The sequence below is a fragment of the Spea bombifrons genome, chromosome 5 (genome assembly GCF_027358695.1).
Source record: "Spea bombifrons isolate aSpeBom1 chromosome 5, aSpeBom1.2.pri, whole genome shotgun sequence".
In the NCBI taxonomy this organism is placed as follows: Eukaryota; Metazoa; Chordata; class Amphibia; order Anura; family Pelobatidae; genus Spea; species Spea bombifrons.
In genome coordinates this window covers 77,366,788-77,392,018 of record NC_071091.1, presented here as the reverse complement: position 1 = coordinate 77,392,018, position 25,231 = coordinate 77,366,788, and the positions used below count along the sequence as shown (strand labels likewise).

The 25,231-nt window shown below is 37.5% G+C and overlaps 2 protein-coding genes across 2 annotated transcripts in view; both read right to left on the bottom strand.

Moving 5' to 3' along the window:
- LOC128497717 (laminin subunit alpha-1-like) overlaps nt 1–12,978 on the bottom strand; it is a 91,663-nt gene extending 78,685 nt beyond the window's left edge. The window contains 8 exon segments of the mRNA XM_053467878.1: nt 8,226–8,346; nt 8,483–8,604; nt 8,977–9,162; nt 9,414–9,650; nt 9,791–9,927; nt 11,069–11,249; nt 11,536–11,601; nt 12,919–12,978. Coding sequence (XP_053323853.1) covers nt 8,226–8,346; nt 8,483–8,604; nt 8,977–9,162; nt 9,414–9,650; nt 9,791–9,927; nt 11,069–11,249; nt 11,536–11,601; nt 12,919–12,978 — 1,110 coding nt within the window.
- A 277-nt stretch (nt 12,979–13,255) lies between these two features.
- LOC128497716 (laminin subunit alpha-1-like) lies at nt 13,256–21,313 on the bottom strand. Its single transcript, XM_053467877.1, has 4 exons — nt 21,304–21,313; nt 19,286–19,456; nt 18,247–18,359; nt 13,256–13,511 (listed from the first exon to the last, which is right to left on the bottom strand). The coding sequence occupies exons 1-4, from the start codon at nt 21,311–21,313 to the stop codon at nt 13,263–13,265; spliced, it is 543 nt and encodes a 180-aa protein (XP_053323852.1). The 3' UTR covers nt 13,256–13,262.
- Nucleotides 21,314–25,231: the final 3,918 nt, after the last annotated feature.

The window sequence follows — 25,231 nt, the reverse complement described above, 5'->3', positions numbered from 1 at the left end:
CAGTTCAAATATAGAGTTTGGACTATACTCGCCGTATAAGACTACCCCTCTACCCAGCATACAACAACCAGCCAATCAAGGCAAGCAATGTACCTTACCGGTGATTTGCTGGTTGATTTGCTGACATATACATACATGCACTGCCCTTACACACACACACACACACACACACATATATATAATATATATATATGTGTATATATATATATATATATATGTGTGTGTATATATATGTGTGTGTATATATATATATGTGTGTGTATATATATATCTACACATATGCCTGTCCATACATACACATTTATACACTGCCCTCACCACACACCCCTGCCTTTACACACATGTATATGTATATGTATATATACACACACACGTATGTATATATATATATATATATATATATATATATATACATACATACATACATCAGTGTGTGTGTATATATATTATATATATATATATATATATATATATATACAAAGTCCAAAATCAACAATTGCACACCAATCACCACTTTTTTAGCCCGGTGCCAAGTAGCTGCAACAGCAAATCTTATAATATCAAAAAAATCGTTACCGGCACTCCAGGGACTTCTTTAAATAATCACTCCAGAAACAGCAGTTTTCTAATCAACGTTTCAGTCTGTTTATTAGACTTTCATCAGGACACGTGTGTGTGTGTGTGTGTGTGTGTATATATATACACACACCAGCTTACAAATACACTGACCATATCACACCAACATACATACACTGCACTCACACCCCTTTCTCCCCATCTCTTACCTTATCTTCTGTCTTCTTTCTTCCATCCAGTTGTGGGAGCGCGAGGTCTGGCACTTCAGACCTCGGCTTCCCTGCTCCCTCATCACTACGCGCCGGCAATTGATGCCGAGCGCCGGGACATGACGTCATCCCCAGGCTCGGCATCAATAGCCGACACGTAGTGATTAGAGAGCAGGGAAGCCGAGGTCTGAAGTGCCAGACCTCGAGCTCCCTAATGTCGGGCTAGTTAGAGGGAGGTCGTGATCTCCCCAACCAGCCCTGCTGATCAGGGCTAGTTGGGGAGATCACGATCTTGCACCTACCTCGGCGCGGCCCTGAAGACCGGCCCAGGGGAGGCGGCTTCTTCACTCGCCCCTCCCCTAGAGATTGGTGGCTTCGTGGGAACCTCCGGCTTGGTAAGTACCCGGTGGTTGCATTTCTTAGGGGTTTCTAAGTTAGTACCCGGCGTATAAGACGACCCCCCACTTTTAAGAAGATTTTCTGGGGTTAAAAAGTCGTCTTATACGCCGGTATATACAGTATGTTTTTTTTTACAAAGAAAGTATACATGTAGCACTTAATTTACCATGGGTGCTAGAAGTCCTATAGTTGTCCATGTATGCTATCAACCTCAGTACTAGAAGAAAGTCTGCGTTGATTTAAATAACTATTTAAAGTTAATAAAGTACGCGCAAAAAGGAAGAACTGCCCTTATATCGCCAAACAACTTCTATCTTTGACAACCAGATAATTGCTGGATAGGTATCTGTAGTTCAACAACTGTTGGGGATAACCCCATTTAAATGGCAATAAATGTACCTTGAATAGTCGTTTGCATTTTGTCAATAAAGCCGATTAACTCTTGAGTCTTATTCAGAGTTCTGATGGTGGCATTGTTCAGTGCTTCTCCATCACCTATCACCTGCTCCATCTTAGGGAAAAGTAAACATGTATGATTTAGATTTTTTAAAATGCAAAACAAATTACATTTAAGTTGTAGAACAATGAGCAATGTATAGATCATTTTGAACTATTTAATAATATCACTGAATCTTAAACGCTCCAAAGCACCTGTATGTAATAAAATATTTTACATAATTAACCTAATTTTAATTGATCTCGCAGGATAGATATACGAATTTCATAAAGCAAAAAAAAAGAAATACTACAGTGCCCTGAAAAGGTATTTATTGTAATTATGTCTGTGTGTGTCTAGTGAAATTAAACCCAATTATCTATTATATTTGGTTAATTGGTTTAGTATCTAAGGGGGCAAGGGTCAGATTTTTTTTCCTTCTACAAATGAAAAGATCATTTAAGAACTGCACGTTATCTTTGCCTAATATTAAAATTATTTGGATGATCAAAAAAAAAAAAAAAAAAAAATGGTGACAAATATGCAAAAATAGAAATTGGGGGCAATTGCGTTTTTGTAGCACTATATGTATTGACCTTATTGGACACATATGAGGTCTACTTTTTAATATTTGCCTTACTAGATTTTACATTAAGAAATAGACGTAAATAGAATTAAAGCTGTCCAAGGTATAACAAAGCAAACTTCATATTATGGCGATCTTAATAAAAGAGGCACTGTAGGAAAATCAATCTGCAGATTATGGCGTGTACTCACGTGCTGCTCAAGTTGGAGGGTGTCTTTAGACAAAGAACTGAGCTGCTCCATTGTCTTGTCCAGGGATATTATTGGGCTGACTCTTATTGGCACAGACTCCTGAAAAACAATCCAAATTTGTCTAGTTATTGAGAATATTGAGAAACGTGACTTAAAACTACACATTTTACTTGCATAAACCTAGATAAAAATAATGTAAACTTTACTTGGGAATATACCTAACAGATGGAATATACCGTATGTACATATGAAATAAATGAATATGTGTTTTTAGTCAAATACATTTAAAAAATGTAATGATGACATTAACCTGACTGAGAAATATAAGAGATTCCAGAGATGCCATAATAAATGCTCATGGACCTTGGACAGGAATACAAATCAAATCTGTACTTCTCCAGCCTGAACATACATGGATTATTATTATTTATTGTTTTATATAGCGCCATCAAATTCCGTAGCGCTGTACAATGGGTGGACAGGACATAACAAGTAGTATATAACATAACAAATTGACTTACAGAGACAACAGGTGAGGAAGGCACTGATCAAACAAATTTACAATCTAGAGATACAAGCCTAAAACATGCAGAAATGTATAAATGGCCAAAGAACAGGGTATTTTATAGATAGATAGATGCTATTTACTTTCAGTTTATTTAATGTGTGACTTTCAACACTTTGTATTATTTTTTTTTTTCCGGGCAGACCTCAAAATAAAGTGATTGCTGTTGATTTAGACTTTAAGAGCTGTTGCGTTTCAGCTATGTGCTCATAACCTTTCAATAAATCCTGTGAGCCCTTTCCATGAACCTCAATGTTTGTTGTATCTTAATCTCCTATCAACCATCGTTTTTGGCTTTTAAGGCATATTTAAATATGTATTAAAATTATATTTGCATATAATTGCCTCTGGTAATTGGCGAACATCATGCTCTAAGCCGGGACCTGATTACATTACGGAGAGAGCAGCAACTTCATCTACAGATCCAATTTGAACAGTTTCAAGAACATCATAAAGACCCTTTATTAGATTTTATCCAGTTTTCCCCGATCTGGACAGTATCAGCCACAACTTGTCTACAGAGAGCAACTACATTATTTGTACGGAGGGATGGAGGGAAACTTAAAGTAACATAATTAATATTTATTAAAACACGTTCTTATTCACAAAGCTGCCTATGTTATAATATTTCATTTGCAATCTAATGTTGTTGATTAAAATTAAACTAGACCCACATTCTACATATATCTACCATTTCTTCTGGGAGGCTGTTCCACTTATCTGCCACTCTTACAGTAAAGTATAACTTTCTTATAAGTCTATATTACAGATGGATGGATGAAACATGATGAAAGCAAGCGATAGATAGATAGATAGATGATAGATAGATAAATACCTAATCAAATACCGCCATATCTGGTTGAAATATGTGTTATACGTTTTGAGTAAGATACCTTAAAGTGCTTTGTCACATTTTCCAAGTTGAATAGAGTTTGATGAGGTGGTCTACCAATACCGGTCATATTAAAAGAGAAGATGGCCTGGTGCAAACTATCCAAATCATCAAGTAAGGTTCCAGTGCAATCATCATCACAAGCTGGAAATAAAAGAACAAATAAATGGTCAAAGCCATGGACAGGCAGGAAACAGCTTGAGTACTTTATACCCCAGTAGTATTAGATCATTTTATTAAGGTGCACTGAAGAAGTGGTGTTAAGATATATCTATTAAGAAGTGTTGCATGGATCCTACAATAATAGACTCAACAGGTTCTAAAAAACCCTTTACTTCCAATCAAAGGGCAGCACTACTATGTAGCAGCTTGGCCCGTCACTATGTATTATCACACGCAGGACACCACTGAAACAGGCTTGGGTAAGTTTCCCTGAACGTCTCACATTAATAACGTTATCCCACACAATGAGCACGAAGCATCTAGTAAGAGTTGGTGAAGGAATCGTTAAACAGCATTAAATAACGAGGACACTCTTTACCCGTATCTAATTATAATATGAAATAAAACATATTCAACGGTTTCATATCTTATTATGTTTGGGTCACATGAAGTGCGATTTATTAGGTGCACCACTAGTGGCAAGGGTGACCGCCTAATTTTTGGCTTAGATTGGCCATTGTACCGAAATGTACTTGTTCGTGCCTCTGATCCATCACTTTCCTTGCATTATTAAACTTTTTCGACTATGTGTGTGAACTGGTTCTTTTGACTTATAAGTTGCTCTTATCACAGCGTCATTCCCCGTCCACCCAACTCTATATACCTATGTCAAAGGTCCCTTTCTTCCACTAACAAAATAGCTAGGTTATCGGCACAGTATAGAGTGTACTGATGTGTGTTACTTACATATACATTCTTCTTCCAAAAGAATGTGTCTTAATTCACAAGTATCACAAAGACGGCCAGTTACTCCTGTTTTGCAAATGCACTGGCCGGTTAGCCGATCACATTCATTATTCAATGAGCCGCTTGGGTTGCAGTCACATTTCTGGCAGAAGCCATCAGGCTCATTTGGATTTCCGTAGTAGCCAAGAGAACACCTACATGTTACAAAACATATACAGAATACATTATTAAATACTTTATGTTTGCACCATAACTCCCTTGCATCATAAGTAGCTATTGTTAAAGAAAATGTCAAGTTCTTATTTTAGCGTCTTTTAAATAACTGAACTGGTCCAACTTTTCTAGTGTTTCTGTGAAGCCCAACAGCTTGGCCAACACCGACAACCTGGCTTGTTTCATAGGCTTCAGTGATAATAGCATTTACAGGAGCCACTGAGTTTAGTGCTCGCCTCAAGCTTTAGGAAAATTGATAGGGTTTTGGTCCAAAAGATGACAGGGTCTTTTGCTGAAGATGGCATAAGCTATTGGGAAAACACAGAAAAGTATGTCTTCTTTGTTGTTTTCAATGTTCGCCCCCCAAAAAAAGAGTAAAAACTGACTGTAATACTCTCTTTTCAATAGCACATATGGTCCTTACCTTTCACAGTATCGCCCTTCATATCCAGGTAGACAGGCATCACAACGGAAATCATTAATACCTTCTAGGACGCACGTGGGGCTAAAACTAGGAACATAAACAGTAAAAGGGAGTTTAAAATGTTTAACAATTCTTCTCACAATTTATAGCGCAGAACTGCATACTGTCATATTAGAGCAGATTTTATTTCTCTATGTTTATATTTTTATACTTAATTTCTCTAATTTGCTAATACAGCATGTAATCAGAGCTATATTACCCTAGTCAGCTTCCAAGGACAGGAGACCTGAGAAGAATGCCAGCCTCAAACGGCCTATTGAGCCCCAGCGAGGAGGTTTAAGAGATCAATCTACTCAACACAGCACATTGTTTTGGGAGAAGGAAGAGGTCTGAACTTCTCCGTCATGCTTCCGCGTGCAACTGAATATTTAGTGCCAGAATATGGTGTCATGCGCAGACATCATCTATCTATATGCAGAGGTAGAGTGGTCAGACAGATCTATACCACCGTAAAGGTAGTCATTCAGACACTTGAACTCTGTATTCCACTGTACAACTTAGTACCCCATTTTCACAAAAGCTTCTAAGTAGGACATTGATGTTAAGCATATATTTTTGGCTCATTTGCAGATGCTTCAAGATGCCTTCTTATGGTTATTTCTCAACAATATAATTGCGGTTTATGATACCAAATCATGTTGATTCCAGCATTAATGCTAAGAGGACTAGAAACTGACCCCATCAGAAAAGATTCTAAAAAAAGCAATATTAAAACATAAATATCTGATTTGTGGAGTAATGGCAGACAAGGAAGAAGACTGTACACACATTTCAACATAAAATAGGTGTTTAGATGTAAAATTACCTCTGGCTGTTGCCCTTGGGACAAGCACACAATGAGCAATCTGCAATTGACCCAGTTACTTTCCCATAGTAGCCAGGAGCACATAGATGGCAGTGGTCACCAGCTGTATTATCTTGGCAGTCCTGCAACATGACAGCAAACCAACAATCAGCATTGCCTATAACTGGTTGTCGCTGGTAATACACTAATCCTTCACTTAATACTGCAGCAAGGAGGTTCTATAACAATATACCCACTTTCAGGTAATGATCAGGGAAATTGGTGAAATCTGACAGTATGGTTTTTAGACTGGTCGATGCATGTTATCTATTGCTATAAGGCATATGTTTTTATGAAAGACACTTTTTTGCACTCGGAGATTGATTTTTTTGTTCACTATGCGGTGTTAGACATGTGAGCATAGCTAAATATTAGCTCCAAAGAAGGGGCCTATGGGATTTTGAAAAGTTATGGTATTTTATTAACATGTTGGCCCGCTAATGGCTGTATCTATTGTGAGACTGTGAGCCCCAGGGAGTTGATTGGCATGGCATCTGGGTACAGCTGCTATGCAGATTATACATATGGGTCCCTGGGGTGGAGCAATTGGAGAGCAGGGTGGGCCAATGCTCCATTTCCCCCATTTTGTGGAAATTCCATGCCAGGTTTTCCAGGAGGCAAGAAGTCCACAGGATCCGGTCCGGGATTCCTATGGGGCCGGCATAAGGCACAGGTGCTGGACATTAAAAACCCCTGGAGCCTGATACTCAGAGAGACTGTTGGGGGGAGAGGAAGTTCCCTGTGCTCCCAGGGCAAGGAGAGGCCCTGAAGAAGACAATCCCTGAGCCAAGTGAGGCAATACCTGCCTGGACGTTTTGTGTGTTGTCTGGGGGAGGTTTTCCAGAGCCTGGCGTAGCTGGGTCTGGCTGGCAGGTTGAGTTAGTGGGTGATTAGGCTGGTCAGTCTGGACCAGCATAGTTAAGTTAGAGAGGGCTCCAATTGGGAGCTAGGTTTTCTTTTTATGATTTGGTTTTTGGGGTTTAAGCGGTTAAAATAAAGCGCTGTTTTGTTCAAAGCTACTGTTCCTGACTCTGATTGCCCTAGAGGACTGTGCTTAGGACCCCTAAAAGTGACATGTATGGCCCTCATGCTATAGGGTTTGTCACACTATTTTTATTGAATGGGAAATTGGGATTATACAGTAAATTATTGCAAATTATTAAAATATTAACCAACTCTCTGGTGGGGGAGTCGTAGGATAAAATTGTACAACGCCAGTGGGTATTACATGCAATAACATTCACCTTAGTCATCTGGCTTGATCTACTATCATATAAACTAATATTTAAATGCTCAAACAGACATAACCACAAATGGAAAAATATTTATCTAGATGGTCCAGAGTTACAGTTTTGCACATACATTCAGAATCATACAAAATACCCCTGATTTTACTTATATATAACATAGGTAGACTTGAATAAATGAAAATATTGTTTCAATTGTAAATGTTGACTGACCCCTTCAATGTGAGGCAATATTAAGATATGAAATAATATATAAATACGATGTAAATACTGAAAATATATTATCTCTCAAGGACCCTAAAATTGACAAGTTTTCACCCTAATTTTATTCTAACATTATTTTAATGTTAGTTATTAATGTAATTACAATGTAGAATGCATTATCATAAATGAGACTGAAATGTAATATATCTGGCTGCTTTGAGATCCTGTATAATGTTACATACCATGCATCTGCCAGTATCTGGATCACAGATCTCGCTGTGGTTGCTGCACTGACAGGGGACACAGGGAGGGTTTTGGAAACGTAACCCTAAGATACTGATTTCTGAGAGCTTCTCTCTATAGTATCCAGGTGCACACTCCTAAAGAAAGAAAAAAATGGGGTGAAAAGGGTAAATCCATTGTTTTTGAAACGGCAGAATAAAATTCTACTTTTTGGAAATGCAACCTACCTGACATGAAAGTCCTCTATAACCAGGGGGGCACTCGCAGACCTCAATGAGATGAGCAGCTTCTCGGCCAGAATGCATGTCTGATGCCTCCACCGCAATCTCCATTGATATATTAGAGATCCTAGGAATGTTCAAAAAAAGAGGAAAATAATAGGAATTTAACACAGAATGAACACATTAACTGATGACCTGATGTTTTACAAGCACATAAGTATAACGTGACTGTGATTTATGTACATAATTTACTAAATCTTTACCTGCTTTGTTGTAATCCATATCCATAAGATGCTTTGATTAGAATGTAATCAATGTTGTTTAAAACATACATGAAATCTGATCTTGTTACAGTCTGTTCAGAATCAAAATACCTCCAGTTATTCTGCAAATGACAAGCAAATAAAGGAAACATTCAGTGAAGTTAAATGGTAACCATTACATTGGATTAAACAAAAACACAGTTCCAGAGAAGTTTTGTGATCACAGCATAGACCATTGGATTGCTCACATTTTGCTGTCCTACTCTTTAGAATAATAATGTCTAAAGCATCAGAGACAATGTTCCAAAAGTCTGTACCTTGGCACTGAACATTCAACTAAGAGCCTTAATCCTTAGCAGCATTATGAGTTGGTTACTAAGTAATACATATGTTGGTTTGATGTGGCTCAGTTTTATTTTGCCCAGTTGGTTTTAACTGTGGAGAACTTGAGCAGCTGCCGAGAAGCCAGGCTATTACTTATATACAGTACTTACCTCTGTCATGCTGGCTTGAATCTCTGCTCTCACCGCGTTTCCAGGAGCAGGGGTGTACATAGATATAATCAGTTTGCTGGCGCTCCCACCTTTCATTAAAATCTGGGGCTCAAAATCAGAGGAACCAGAATCTCCCAGAGCATAATAAGTAATGACATATGACAGCATTCCACCGTAGGCCAAAATCTGTGGCCAGATAAATAGAAGATAAAAGTGTAAAACATGGTTTACATTGCCAGACAAAATAAAAAGAATGACTGTTAATGCAACCGCAAACATTAGACCTTTACGGCTCAACAATAAATTTTTATGTTATATTCATATCTTGGAATTCTTCTTTGAAGCTATACAATGTATTATACCATGTTATATTTTTTTTTATCAAGTTATGTTATAAAACACGTGTTGGAGTAATACAGAGAACAGGGTTTATTTACCTTACAAGCACATTCGCCGGTCTCTTCCACGCAGCTGCACACCTTCCGTTCATCATCACACCATGCAGACTGCGTGCCTTCGGGATCACAGTCACAAGAAACGCACTCGGGATATTTCCTATATCCAAACAGGCAGGCGCTGCAGCTCTGTCCACCAAATTCCTTTCTGCAATGGCACTGGCCAGTTGAAAGGTCACACTGGAGGCTGTTGGACCCATCTTTGCTGCAGTTACATTCCTGAAATCAGACAAATACATGACATCTTGACATTTGCAGCATTAATATGATCCTGTTGGCAGATATCCCGGCCAGACCAACTAGGTTGTTGGTCACATGGTTATCCGGCACAGGCTTTGATAATTCTAGAGGTCTCTTACCAGACATCCAAGTTCTGGATCATGACCCCAGTAGTTGGTGTCACAGAATTCACACTTGGGTCCATGCGTATGAGGAGGGCAGATGCACTCTCCAGACTCAGGATCACAGTTATTCTGGGTGTGTGCACAGTCACAAGCTGGGAAGGAAAACGTAACACAACAATGTTGGAAAATTGCAAAATGTGAAAGGGGGACACTTTTTTTTAAAAAAAACTCTCCGATACAAGCAATTGCATCACCACTTAAAACACACTTTATTTTTGTCAGCACAGTCATGCATATTAAAAATAACCAACACATTGAATTGAATTCCCATAAGGCTCAGCCAGACATACTACTTCCATGATGCTGGCTGAGCGTCATGGGAAGTGCAGCAACAGTAAAGCTGCAGATGCTAGCTGTGAACTACAATTCCTATGATTCTCAGCCATCCAGCCAGGTGTCCACCATAATGCTGGCTGAGCACCATTGGAAGAGTAGTCCACAGCAGCAGAATTTTTTTTTTAAATTAAAAAAGGCTAATGTTATCCTCCCTCCATTGATTTTTGGAATCAAAACGTTTGATACTGCAAAAATTGATGACATTATTCTTCACGATATTCTTGTAAGAAACTTTTATTTCTTTGTTAATTCATGTAAACAATTGTTTCATATTTATTAAGAAATTTCCTTTTATTTGCCAACCCCCCCAGTTATGCACAGCTGCCCCCAGAAATGCATTATACCCCCTATATGACACTCTGCCTTCCTGATATGCCTTATACCCTCCTATATGCCGCTCTGCCCCATGATATGCCTTTTAACCCCCTATATGCCTTATACCCCCCTATATGGCACTCTGCCTCCAGAAATGCCTTATACCCCCTATATGCCACACTGCCTCCAGAAATGCCTTATACCCCTATAAGCCACTCTGGAGGCAGAGTTTAAAAGAGGTGGGACGAAGAGCTGAGGCACGGCCATTGGGCGGCGCGGTGGGTGCACGCCAGCCCCTTTATTTTCATTAGACGCCGGCGGCCGGAAAAGGCTTTCAATCCCGTTTGCAGCCGCTCAGCGGCTGTTTTCAATGTTGATCTGCCGGCCAACATTGAAAACAGCCTCTGAGCGGCTGCAAACAGGATTGAAAGCCCCTTCCGGCCGCTGGTATCCCGGGACAGAGACCCCAAATCGGGACTGTCCCGCCTGAATCGGGACAGCTGGGGGGCATGCGATCATAGAATTGAATATAGCTATGCATCAGCTCCAAAACATAACTAATCAACACTGTGCAAAACCTACGAGTGCAGCCGCCATCCTGGTATGCATAAAATCCATGGGCACAAACATCACACTTGAGTCCAGCTACTCCAGGTACGCAGGTGCACTGCCCGGCATCATTACAAGCATCTGAAACGGAGCCTGACTCGTTACAATCACAGGGGAGACATCCAATGCCAGACGTCAAACCGTAGAATCCATGCTGTGGGAATAAACCATAAAGTCACTCACTTTCCATGAAAATGTATTTAATTCCTAGAGTGCGTTAATGGCCCTATAGAAGTGCCGTTTGCTTAACCGGATCCGTGTTGGTGAGTCCACAGGAGAATACTGTTATGTTATCTATCTTTGTATCTGTTATAAAATCAACCATATTTAATTGCCCTGATCTTATTCTTTTTACACTATACATTCACTTTAAGAATAACCGGTTTTATTGTTTCTTACCACGCACTGATCGCATCTTTTTCCAAACACATTTGGTTTACATTCACATATGCCAGTCTCGTGGCGACAAATGCCTGAAACAGAGCTTTCAGGATGGCATTGGCAAGCTTAAAAAAAGAAAAGGAAAAAAATAGACGTAAATAATGGTCAACTTTTTTAAATTAGCAAATATACACATTTAAAAAAATAAATATGATACATAGTGAATAATGCATTTGTTTGCATTCAAAAGCTTAGTCTGCCAGAAAAAAAAACCAGCAGATGTTTAAGGGAAAAAAGAAGGGAAATTCCACAATAAACTAGATGCCTTCATTCAACTATCCGAATACATAACGTGCATACAGCTATAGGGATTAATCAACGGGAAATGTTGAGGCACAACAAGAAATAAAAGGCACAAAAAAGACAATCCTAGTCAAGTAAATGCCACATTTGTGACACCAACGGAGAGTGCGCCGTTTTCTTAACTAGATCGGTGTTGGTGGGCCCACGGGAGAATACTGCCTCCTTACTACAAAGAAGGTGACTCCGTCCTGAATCACAGGGGCTCATACCCACCAACACAATACGTACAGTCAACCGCAGCGGTATTTATGTCACGCGAAATGCTGCCGTACTTAAGTTATGGCGAGTGCTTAAACTTTTTTGTTTTGTCATATTAAAATCTCCTATGGGTACTTAATTTATTAGTATGATTACTTTGCATTATTATGTTTATCTTAGCTATACTTCTAAAGTATTTGCTCGGCTGCACAGTCAAGTCAAACGGGAGTTAATATATGCATGGAATCAGCCATTCACAATCGAGTGGGCGGGGTTATCTGGCTGACGCAATAACAAAGGCACCAACGATGGATTTCTTGGATGGATTTGTACCTTTGTACCTTTTTGTATGTTTTTTATTAATGGATAAATGTATGTAGTTATTTCTGCTCATAAATTGCCACTATAGTTTCCATCGTTTATTTTATGGGATTTTAGAGTAATAAACTAACATTTATCGAAAAGCCTTTGTCTGCTACCTTCTTCAAATTTTACTAAACCTCCAAACACCGCGCAAACTCTCTTCACTATCAGACAGTAGGTGATGAATGGCTGCTTTATACAGAATATGCTTAAAAGACCTTGTAACAAAATATGAAACAGCTATATGTTTCTTTAAATTCTGTCTATGGAAACACTATGACTGCTCGAGCGATATTCCAGCTGTTTTGTTTTTTTTCCTGAAAGCAACAGTTTTTATCTTGATAGAGACAAAATTCCAAAGATAATCAAAGGAATTTAACACTGCAAATCTTTTTTGGTTTTGATGTAAATCAGCCAATTATAACTAAATACATACTGATATATATTTTCCCTATGGGAGAAACTACAGACTGCAAAGATTACTGCTCCTCTTATCTTTGCTCCCTGCAGACAATGACCGCAAGGCTGAAGAGATCATCAAAGACAAGAATTTCCAACAAATTGTCCTTGCTGGTCATGTCATTGGTCTGTAGATTAGATGAGGAAACACAACAGCAATCTCATTTACTAATACAAGCAGAGGGCAAACGGTTGTACATGGTCTATCTGCGTGACAATGGAAGCACAGATTTCTGCTCCAGGATTCTGGAGAAGGCATCTAAAAAACAGGCTGTTGTTTACTTACATTGGGATGTAACCAAAAAAGCAAGGTTCCATGAATCATGGTGAAAGTGATGGGTATAAATACATACTACACCAGTCTGCAACTATTTAATCAGTGGAAAAGTAAAATTTGAAATAATTATACCTCTCCATGTTCCAGTGGCACAAGTCTTGAATAAAATGACGTGCAAATCACTTCATCATCCCTTCTGTACGTTGGTGGCCCAAGTCTTGGTGTCACGTTGTATCGACTCAAGCACTCGTAGTCACTGATTGCATAATACTGCCAAGGCGTGAACTCAACACCATCCTGAGAACGTTCTAATATCCAGTTACCTGGCCGTGGGGAATTTGCTGCTTTAATTATTATGTATGCAACTTGGAAGATCTGCACACAAAAAGAATGTTTCATTAAATACATATTTCACACAAAAACATTTTCTTTTTCATTCCTATTGCTACACAATTGCTATAAGACACTGCCCCTCAATTTGTCTTTTCTTAACTGTATTTCCAGGGTTATAAGTTACCTCCTAATTGTACCAGGCAAAACGCTTGTAAAGATATATTTTCCTAACAATTTGCACCAAAAGGATTAAAATATGCCAGTATTATTTTTTTTTTCTTTCCATAATACACATACTGCACAAATATGGATATTTGCAAAAAGAGAATACATATTATAGCTCTTAACTAATTATTATTTATCCATTTCTCATATTTTGCAGAACTGTACTTCAGGTAAGCAGTACAAAATAATTTGGATTTACAAGAAGAAAAGATAAGGAGAGCCCTGCTAACTGAGCTTACAATCTAGATATGTGTGTTTCCCATTCTTAAGTGAAAACCTTAATATATATTTTTCAGGGGTTTGTAATGTGCATTACTATTTATCCATGAAACTGCGCTTATATTACCATCACAGTATTTTCTCCCCCACACTGTGTATTCTGCTAACTTGCCTCCCTGTTTGTTATATGGTTGAGTGAACGACAAATGAGCCGGTTCATTTTGTGCTGAGATTTTTTCTGAATGGCTCCAGAGTCATGAGTCTTAACAAAGCTACAGCTGATGTAGCTCATTGTAAGCCCACACTGGACAAGTATTTGCAACAATATATGTTTCTCCTGTAGCCTGTTTCATTCTTCAATTTAGAGAACATGCAGAAGCACCAATTTAAAGCTATACCGCTTACGAGCCAATATGAATTATACATTTTAATTTGCCATCCAAACAACATCCCACTATCGCTCTCTGTAACATATGGGCAAGAAAAGGAGTGTCCAGTGTGATTACAGGAGCCACTTAAGGCTGATGGACCGATTTCCTCCAGTTGTCCGTGGGCTAACATCCCATCTGCACTATGATGGGACCTTCGTTTTAAGCCCAGTGCTGCGTGACCAACAGTTCCCGACCTGGACAGGATTTTAGATGTTCTAGATGTGGCACCATGTTGTTATCTAAATGGTATAATTGGTCAAACATGACCTTGGTCTGAAAGTTGTCTGTCTACACCTGAAATCCATACAATTGTGCATACCATAACAACACAATGGAACAGCAATGAATTAATTGGCAAGCTATCAAGGTAATTATATTTACGCAAGTTCTCCAACCAATCCTGGGATGCATATTAATACCCTCCGTTGCTGCTAATAACATGTACCTTATGTGCTTACATGATAAGAGATATTTTAGGTGATTATTTTTAAACCTGCTTAATAACTTATAAGTTATTTAAAATATTCTGTGTACATTATTTTATCATAAAAGATTGACTTTTTGTCTTTCATAGCTTGATCTGTGCTAACTGATATTAATCTGGTGTGAACATTGCGAGACGGGGTGGGACAGTGTGCGACGGGAAGAGGTAAGCGGAGTGAAATTCTGTAAGCACAAAGATCAGATTTATATTTGTCTTCAGACTGAGGCATACATATTTTGGGTTGCAGACTTAATTATTTTCCTTAGTTTAACAGTTGGTACCCTTAGAGATGTATATAGAGGTTGCACAGATGGGACATTTCACTGGTCTGTACCTTGCAGGACACCATAGAATAGACTAGGTGGCAGAGTAAAAAGGCACATAAAATTCTTAGGCATTTAGGAGGATTAGTGTAAACTGCTAACAAGCAGTGTGTTGGCAAATAGCTTAACATCATAAAAAACACTTTCTGAACTTAAGAGAGAACAGCTCATTCTGCATGTATTTTAGGATCTAAATAATGACATCACCACCCACTTACTATAATCCCATTTATTGCAACAACCACTAGGAGGAAAATGGCTTCTAAAATCCAAATTCTATTAGAGTGTTTTGTTTCTTTCACAAACTTATATATTTATATTGTATGCAATGTGTCCCCAGAAAATACAGTGGAAGTGTTTAAGAGTATTTAAAGAAAAAAAAAGTTCACCAGTGTGCTGAAAAATATATAATAAAACTGCTAAGAATATAAGGCATGAAAGTAACCCTTGACACCAAATAAATGGCTATATGACAGTGGCCTGGGAAAAAACCCATGGAAAATAATAGGCAGTCAAGCAACATGCTGTAAAACTGTCTCTTTACAACATAATGGATGAGCAACGTGACTGATGATTCTCTCAGGATAAATTTACCAGATCAGTGATGTCTCTTTTTGCTGCACAATATTTGACACAAAGAGCAAATAAGTAGATTTATGCATGAATACCTTAAAGCTTGTAGGGATAACATGCAAACACGTATGCAAATTTAGGATGCATTATTTTAAATGGGACATTGCGATGATATAAAGTATTGTTTATCTAATGAAATAATCTCCTCGAGTCAGTAGTCAGAGTGTCCACTCCATTAATTAGACTAGACATTCTGCGTTTAACAGCAAGGTAGCATGATGAGGACCTAGTTTGTCGTCTAGATGATTGGACTGAGATAACAGAGATAAAACATATATCTAATATGGATACACGCAACCGTTCAAAAGTTTGGGGTCACTTACCAACTTGCTTGTTTTCGAAAGAAAATACATTTTTGTCTATTAGAATAACATGGAATGGATGAGAAATACCGTGCAGACGTCGTTAATGTTGTTAAATGACTATTGCAGATGGAAAGAGCTGATTTTGTATGGAATATCTTCATTGGCGTACTAGGCCCTTTATCACTCCCATCACTCCTGTGTTCCAATGGCACGTTATGTTTGCTAATCCAAGTTTACATTTAAAAGGCTAATTGATCATTAGAAAACCCGTTTTGCAACTATATTAGCACAGTTACAAATTTCCATGACCCCAAACTTCTGAACTGTATTGTATCTAATGTCAAAACATTGTATTATATGAAAACCACAACTGTTTTGAAACAAATAACATGTCATTTTTTTCTGCATAAATGTAGCAAATATAGTGGCACATTAGCCTTTCTGAGTAGGGACTGAGTTCAGGGTTGGAAAGAAAAAACCCGACTTGGAAAAGGGGCAAACATATATGGGGTGGGGGATTCTACAGAACCCTAAACCCTAGCCTCATATATTCACAAAGCAGACAACAGGAACATTTAAAGGAACCACATGAATTGAAGTGCATATGATGGCTGTCCCTTAAATAAGGAAAATGGCTATAGCCATGTTTGTTCAAGAGGTCCTACATTAAAGTTGATATATTTAATTGGGCTAAAGCCGTAGAATAACATAAATCTTTGGAATCTCAGAGGTGTCAAAAACGTACATAATCTGAAAACAACAATACATTTTCATATAGCTTAATTGAATCTATTTTTTAATATAATGAGATAATGTAGAGATGTGACCCTAGCTTTCTCATTAAGATGGTTAAGCATGGTTAATAAGCAGACAAATGGATCCCCCGGTTAAAGTAAACTGAATTAAAATGTAAACCCCTTATCATGCATTAACCAACACTGAAAATGAGAAGCACTAATACAGGGTTTAATTAATTATTCCTAGTCGCAAATGCTAAAGCTGTCCTTATGCCCTAAATAAAGTAAATTTTTTACACACAAGAGGATTTGGGGCATTTATGATATAGTGGTGGGGAAAGAATTGGCGAGAATTGATTCTAGTATTGATCCTAGTGATATCTTTGACCTGCTATGTCCATTTCATGCACGTAACAGAACAATTTAGTATTACTAATACAATAATAATAATAATACTTATTATTTTGAATGTCATTTACTTTGTTACCTTTCAAATTCTTGGATTGTGATCAACCACACTATTAAAAGGGAATTGTGACTATTTATTTTACTTAGTACCAGGTTACAAATATGGTTTCCTTATTTAATAGTTGTAGTTTTAGCAAAATATAATATTTTCAGGCAGACGTTCATATCTGTGATGTAGCTCTGTTATCTGAGCCCAACCTACTAGGCAAACACCCTTACTCCTTTCAAATAATTGAATGGCTCAGTCTTAATCACCCAGCAGGACACTCTGATTAATGAAATGCATAAATCATTATATTTAATCCTCAAAGAGAAACATATTTTTTTCCCATGAGATTTTGACTTTATCAACTAAATGTAAAGCATTGTGTGCCGCTATTTTTTCTACACAGTATTACATGCACTATTTAGAAAGTTCACAGATAAAAGACATAAACACTACAGATAAGCAGTCCATATATTATGCAGTTTACAGGTTATTTATAGAGAAACAGAGGACCGTATAATGAGTACTTCCAAGTGGAACAAAGACTGTACATGTGAGATTTATAAGGATCCAGACGTTATTTGGTTAGCTTGTAATTTAGATTGTTCAAAGGAACTGGAAATGTGATATCTTACACATTTGGTATATGTGTGGTATTTCCAATTCAGGATGCTTGTAATTAAAGAGTAATGAAGGTCTTTCTAATACAGTAGGGGTTGTGCAGTACTTGATCCATACATTTTAAAATGTGAAGGTATAGGCAATCTGGTTCTAACTGTGCTAACTAAAAGATAAAATAACCCTGGTGTCACACCATACCCTTAGTTGACTATTCTCCCACAAATACTACATAGATGCCATAAAGAACTGCAAATGTGTAGGACTATGCAGAAAGGTGCTATTTTAAATCAGGAAAAAAAGATTTTAGCTAGAAAAAACAATAAAACAAGAAAGTGTCATAATTACTTGTCTTAAATCCAGTGTTATGGTGACCCAGTGATATATTCTGCCATTCTGAATACTGGGACTTTGCCACCAATCATTAGTGCCATCGATTGCATTGGTTATCGGGTGCCGTTCTGTAAATAAACAAATAAAAAAACATATACCAGCTTGCAAGTGAAAGAGAATAGAAAATTGAGTAAGAAAGCATTTTATTTCTATATATTTTGGTGAGAGGATTATTGGGTTCCGGTCAGTAAACAAAATACTACAGAAATAACGATGCCTGTTTGCAGTTAACCAGCAAGATGTACAACACATAATGAGGTCTTTTAACTACAATGTGAGTACATGAAAGTTGGCAAAAAAATCTTAATTTGTAGCAGCTCATTCATATATTCACTATTACTAACTCACATACTCAAACACACACAACTTATTCTGCACATTGATTGCTTGAAAAAAGCAAGCAATATGCAGAATAATTCAACCCCCAGATTGCTTGTGATTTGTAAATATAAGCTGAAGCTTGCAAATTTCTCTTTGTAGCCTCAGGGGGTGACATGTAACCTCCCACACACACAGACACCAAAAAAAGATTAATTACAAAAATAATAATAGAAATGAAACAGGGATCCCCACATTAAGCAAGGGGGTCAACAACCCATCCACCTTTATCCCCTACCCTGTATGTGGTGGGGTAGGGGGTAATAATAGACTATATTGGGGTATAAAGCCCACCATGCTCTACATAATTTAGTGTTTACTGGGATGAAGTTTAAAATATACTGGGGGGAAAGGTTATTGAGTACAAAAAAATAAACTTTATATTAAACACCCTATTTACCCCCCTCCCCCCAAAAAATCCAAGTCGGTGAACTAGGAGTGAATGAGGTACTTCACTGTCCACCCCTTTGCACCTACAGGGTTCAGCCTTTTTAACTTTTACATTTTGTATTTGAGTGATTATATGAATTGCTTGCATGTAATGACATGTGACTAAACCATTTAACTATTTGTTGGTGAATAGACTCAACAGTATATCAGAAGATGGGTAACTTACCTTTGGGATTGGAACTGTTCTCATCACAGATGCTACATTGAGGGTTGCGTATTGGCCTCCCTGGCACATGTTCTACAAGTTTACAAAACATTTCTGGTCCCATTTCACCACATGTGGCATTAGTGGTAATAACGGCATTACTGGCAAGATTCAGTATAGCGGGAAACAAACCTAAACAGAACACAACAAGATTTACCATGTAGAATAACAGGGGAATAATGTGTTTTCAGTTTTAAAGTATTCCAGTTGATGATTTAAAACACAATATGTATGTGTATTTAATCAAGCATTAACTCTTTTTCCCTGGTTACTTTGCTGTCATCACTATATATTAGCACAATGTTAGTGATTTTTGGTATCGTCCGTGAACAGTTCTTGCTTTAGAACAATATTATGAAGCAATGTATTATAGTACGTTTATTAGAGAAGAATTGTCCTACAAACCTCCCAAGAAATGTTGATAAAATGTCATGTTTTAAAGTTATATATATATCCAAACAAGATAAAGATAATCTGCCATGCCTGATGGACCAATCTTAAAAAGAACATGTTAATAATATAACTTAAATGTCTTGTTCTCCATACACTGCTAAATGTCACACTTTTGTAATGAAACATGGAAACATCATTTCTAGCGCTGTCAAAAGTGCAAACTCTTCTCAGAAATAATTATATATTCATGCAAGTTGCCTAATTTTCATTTTTGGGGGAAACACTTGTCAAGTGACACAAAAAAAACATGAACTGATAAGACATTCCTTTTTACGCAATTAAACCTTCAAATGAAATAATAAAATGACAGATCTGTAAAAGGTTAATTTACTTAACATGCAAGAGCTTGTAATTAACATTTTGTCTAAGTGACACAGTGCCTTTGAATACAATTATGTTTAAAATTCAATGTTGATGCTCTAGATAAAGATATAATACATTAAGGCAAACAAAGGGCTCGATCAGGCATTCTTCCTGACCTGGGATCGCAGTGTTTTCCTGTTTACTTTCTTGCTACCCTCATGCTTGCGTCTGGTTAGTGCTCTACTTTATGAAGCAATCATGCAGTTCAATTGCCAAAAAAACTGTAGGGTTTTGTTATCTGTGTTCATGTTCCTAGAGCCATGAAACTGCAAATCTGCACATTCCTTCCATTATTTTGACTGGCTTTAGCTTATGTATGCCTCTGACCTTTTAAGTTCTGATAACTTATCTTCATAGCACATTCCTTTTATTGGGAGCTTTGCTCAGTGATCAATACATATTTTCTTTTAATATATGTCAAGTTTTAACCTTTTATCATTTGAAAGAATGATAAAAGCAAAGGATCTTTATGAACAATGACCTTATTAAATGTAATATATATATATATATATATATATATATATATACATATATATATCACTACTATACCTATATATATATCACTACTATTACCTAAGCATTGTTTAGTATGTCCTACTTGTTATGTGCTACACTACTTGTCACCCATTGTAAAGCTTTACAGAATATGATGATACGACATAAATCAATAAATAACAGCTACATTTTAGTTATCCATATTTTTAACAAAGTTAGGACCTATATGGAATATTCAAAGATACTTTTCAGTTTGTGTCCTTCTTCTAAGCAATTAAAACCATAGGTAGTAAGAAAAGCAAAAGAAAAATTGAAGATAACCCGCTGTGTGGATGTTACCACTTGCTTTCCCCCCACAGCCTTTTGTTCTTTGATTGTTGAGTACAATAAACATCCTTTAAAGAGAACGAAGGTGATGCGCAGTTTGAGGCAGAGGTGAGGTCAGTTATAGTAATATGTGGGTTCAGAACAGAAGTCACATCATATTACTCAGCAGTCCGTGTTCTTTATGGGGCTTGGCTGTATGGGCTACCCTTCCTACATTATTCTCCAGATTCTCCCTTCTTTGACTCAGCTCCTTCCACTCTCACCCCTTCGATAGTCCACTGTACGCTAGCCCAAACCCGTGTATGCAGCCAACCCTACCTACCTGACTTGACCCCACTCACATGCAGCCATTGAGCGTTGAAACCCAGCTATAATAAAAATAGAAACCCGTAGAACTTTGTAGGTCATAGAGAATCACCTCCTTCCAATACACTAAGGGCCTTGAGAAATAGTACATTTTAAACATTTAGAATGTTTGATACTTTAAGCAAGAGTTAACAACGATTATTCTCAGACATGATTTTCTTAACATGGAATGAATGGCCTCACCAGATGTTAGAAACACTGTAGTATTGTGTGTTTTATTTTTTTTTGGAGTCTTCCTCCTGTGGTTTATTATCTTGATATCGCTATGTATATATTTTAATTTATTTGAATATTTATATAGCTTTAGATGTAGAATTCCAAGCATGTCTTCAGGCGTCTGGCTTTAGTTCCTCTCCAGGGCTCTTTTCCCATTCATACCAAATTTCATTTCCTGTGTTGCTTTGTTGAACTTCTGTTTGCAAAAACCTGCTTTTCTGAGAGCAGGTATATGTGTAAAATGCCTTGGAGGTAATCTCTCATAGAGGGTCATGACAACGAGGCAAAGTTAAAAATGATATTACCTTATGAATGTTCTAATATATATATATCCTGATATATATGGGATAGATTGTTACCCCCAATACAAAGAAAAGAAATAACCAGCCCATCAAATGATCAATAAGAAAATAATCTTTGAACTTTTAGGTGTTGATTATTACGCACCCTTGGTTTTTATGGTGATCTGTTTTCCCCACAATGGACCACTTACTATGATGTCCAAACGCATCACACTGCTACAACCATACTTGGTTGAATATGGGTAAATTCGCCAGTTTAAAACCATCACCCAAACATACATTAAGCTATTGAACTGGGGAATAATTAATAATTGTACGTGAAATCTTGCTTATAAGAATAAAGTATATGTGTCTTCTGATATACAAATTAGTACTAAAGATAATATTTTTCCAAGCATTAATAATTTCCTACAAGTCAAGTTCACCTTTATCTTGAATGAAACTAGCCACAAATTTAGCCCTTGAAAGGGTTGCAAAAAAATTCACATTGTAAAATACTATGGTGGCCTCCTCAACTGGAGGTTTTGCCTTCTTCCTGAAGTGTCTGAAGGCTTTTACAGTAAAAAGGAGTGCTGCATTCACAGTTATTCAGGTTTATTGTGTATATTATTGATAATAACCCCTGGAGTTGGGTGGAATGGTTGATAAGCTATATGGCTGCTTTATACTATACAGAATTCATTATTTTGAGGTTGCTATTCCTTTTATCCGGGTTGTCTCAGATGCCTAATTTTAAGTACCGGTATTTTCACAGCTGAACTCCAACCACCAGTCTAGAAAACATCAAACAGCCTTGGTATGCATACTACCTGTGTACTTTTCCTACTTTACTACAACTGCACTGAGAAAGAACAACGGAACATATGTCATGATTGTATGTTTGCAGATCACACTACAAAGGAGCTGACGTTTAAAATGCTTTAATGACTGTGTTGACATATTGTAAAAAAAAAAGAAGTTCAATGAGATGGGGGGCAGTGTGAAAACCCTTGCCCCAGAAATGTAGCACCTGGCCTGGAACATGATGCTTCTAGCAGTGATCAGGAAATTTGGAATATTAACTTGCAGATGCAAGACAGCTGGAAGCGCCTGTGGAAGCCCGGCTTTCACGGCTAGGTTACTTAAGAAAATAGCAGAGGATGTTTACTTTCTAGCTCCTGTATTTATGTTTTGTGTCGGTTGTTTTAGTGTTCTTTACAAATCAAATCATTCTTGGTAGCACACTTTCTGAAGAATGTTTGGACTGGGGTTAATACGGACATTCAATAAACATAATTTTGTTCAGCAGATGGTTGTAGCCCTGCAGATGTAGAGCTAAACATCCTGCCAGCCTGCAAACCGTTAGGTGGTAGCCCTCAGATTTATATTAGGAGTGTTACAGAATAACACAATTTCTATTTATCTTCACCATTGCCCTGGTTACTGTGGTGACTGCGCCGTTATAACGCAATGCACAAATATACTTAAAACAACTGGGTCTAGAATGCCACATTTATATTGCCTTCCGTGTTATCTCTTGTTGGTTGAGCTAACAGGCCACAAAATATCAGCCCCTGGCTAGAAGTGTTCAGTCTTAATTACAGGGTAATTGACTAGACCTGCATGACTAACTCCCAAACAAAAAGAAATAAAGAATTCTAGTGTCTGTGCTGAATCTTAAATAATTCCCTCTGGCCAAGAGAAAATGGTTAATTACTATGAGTGTAAGGAGGTATACTTTTTTTTTTAATCAGAAAATTATCTTTTCTTTTTTTCAATGGCCCGGTCAGGACTGGAAGGATTCCAGGAGCCAAGATTCTATGGCTTCCAAAATCCTACTAGCTTTTATCTATGGAAGCATCAATCCTTGGCTTCAAAATCATTTCCAAGCTGGCGCCATAAATATTCTGTCTGGTTCCCAAAGCTGAGTTTTAGCAGGGTTATGTCAGGTTGACTACCCAGTTCCTTTAAGGACCATCCTAGCAAAGTTTGCATTTGAGTGATAACAGTTTATAGCATGAGAACCCGACAAGCAAGTGGGACCTGGGCCTACAGAAGGACCCAAAATCTTATGCCCTGTTAACTTTTATTTTAGGAAATCAGCCCTGCTGACCTGTGGTTTTTCAATGCCAGCTATAACTTTTGGGTGTTTCCAGTACTGTGCAGAACACAATAATGATGTCATAAAGTCGGCAGACAAGTCATCTGCTATGGACACCGTCATTCCATGCATAAACATAAATACAAGTTCTTGCTTTGCACCAAGCAGCTTCCTATTCACATCAGTGACCCAGAAGCATGTATGAAATTTGGGTGCCAATGTCAGAAAATGGTACAACTTGGTACCTCAATTGATCAATCAAAGCTTCAGCCTCCATGACATAAGCTTGCTGACGTCTATGTGGCGGTAGCGTAATTGACTTTAATTTGGTGAATTAGGTGTAGTGGGTTATACTTATTTTAAGGGCTGATATTGTTGTGGCGGTGTGTGTAAGACATACGGGGTTACTGCCACATGTTTGGGCCTTTACAAATGTAAGGCTTAGAACTATAAACACAAAATGTTATAATGTGCAAAAAGCTATGGATACTACGGAATCCTTTTTTTCATTAATCTAAATGATATATTTTTCAAAGCACTTATACAATTAGACCCTGTAATGTCAAACAGACTTATTTAGATAAATCAAGGATATAATATAACAAACTAAACTGAATGTGACTATGTGAGTGGAATGATCAATTGAGGCTACGTTACTGAATACTTCCTACGCTCTAACTCCTTGTTTTTAGAGCTAATTTTCCCCATCTGTCTGCAGACCAGTTCAAAGCACCTCAACTTGTTTGGGAAAATACTTGAAACCCGAGGACCTTTCAAAGGACATAATTATTTTGGTGAAAGAATAGTTTGCAGTGTTAAGGTCTCTGATACGATCTAAACCTTCATCAGGACAAGGCATTGTCCATGCCAAAACATTACAAAGAGTTAAAATACAGACTAAGCATTCTAGGCTGATTAGATAAGTGATGTACCATAAATAAAGGAAATGTAAAGCAACGTTTAGCCTATCAGACATCACCACAGCTTAAAAGCCCTTGTGCTGCATTTTTTCCTCTTGGCTAACATCACAAGTTGCAGAAACGTAGTCTTCTTCCCACAGTCGTTCAGGCAGTTACTGACTAATGAACCATAGAACAGCTAAATCTGTTCGTGACAAAGATTGAGATTCATAATCAATGTATGCCATTTTAAGTTACAAAGTTACAGTGGTATCATATATATAACGCAAGTCAGGGGGGGTTATATGCTCACAAAGCCAGACGTGTGTGAAGGATTATTTACTAACGCAAAAGTAAATCATTCTGAAGAGGAAATAGTGTAAGGAGTACATTTGAGACTCAGAAG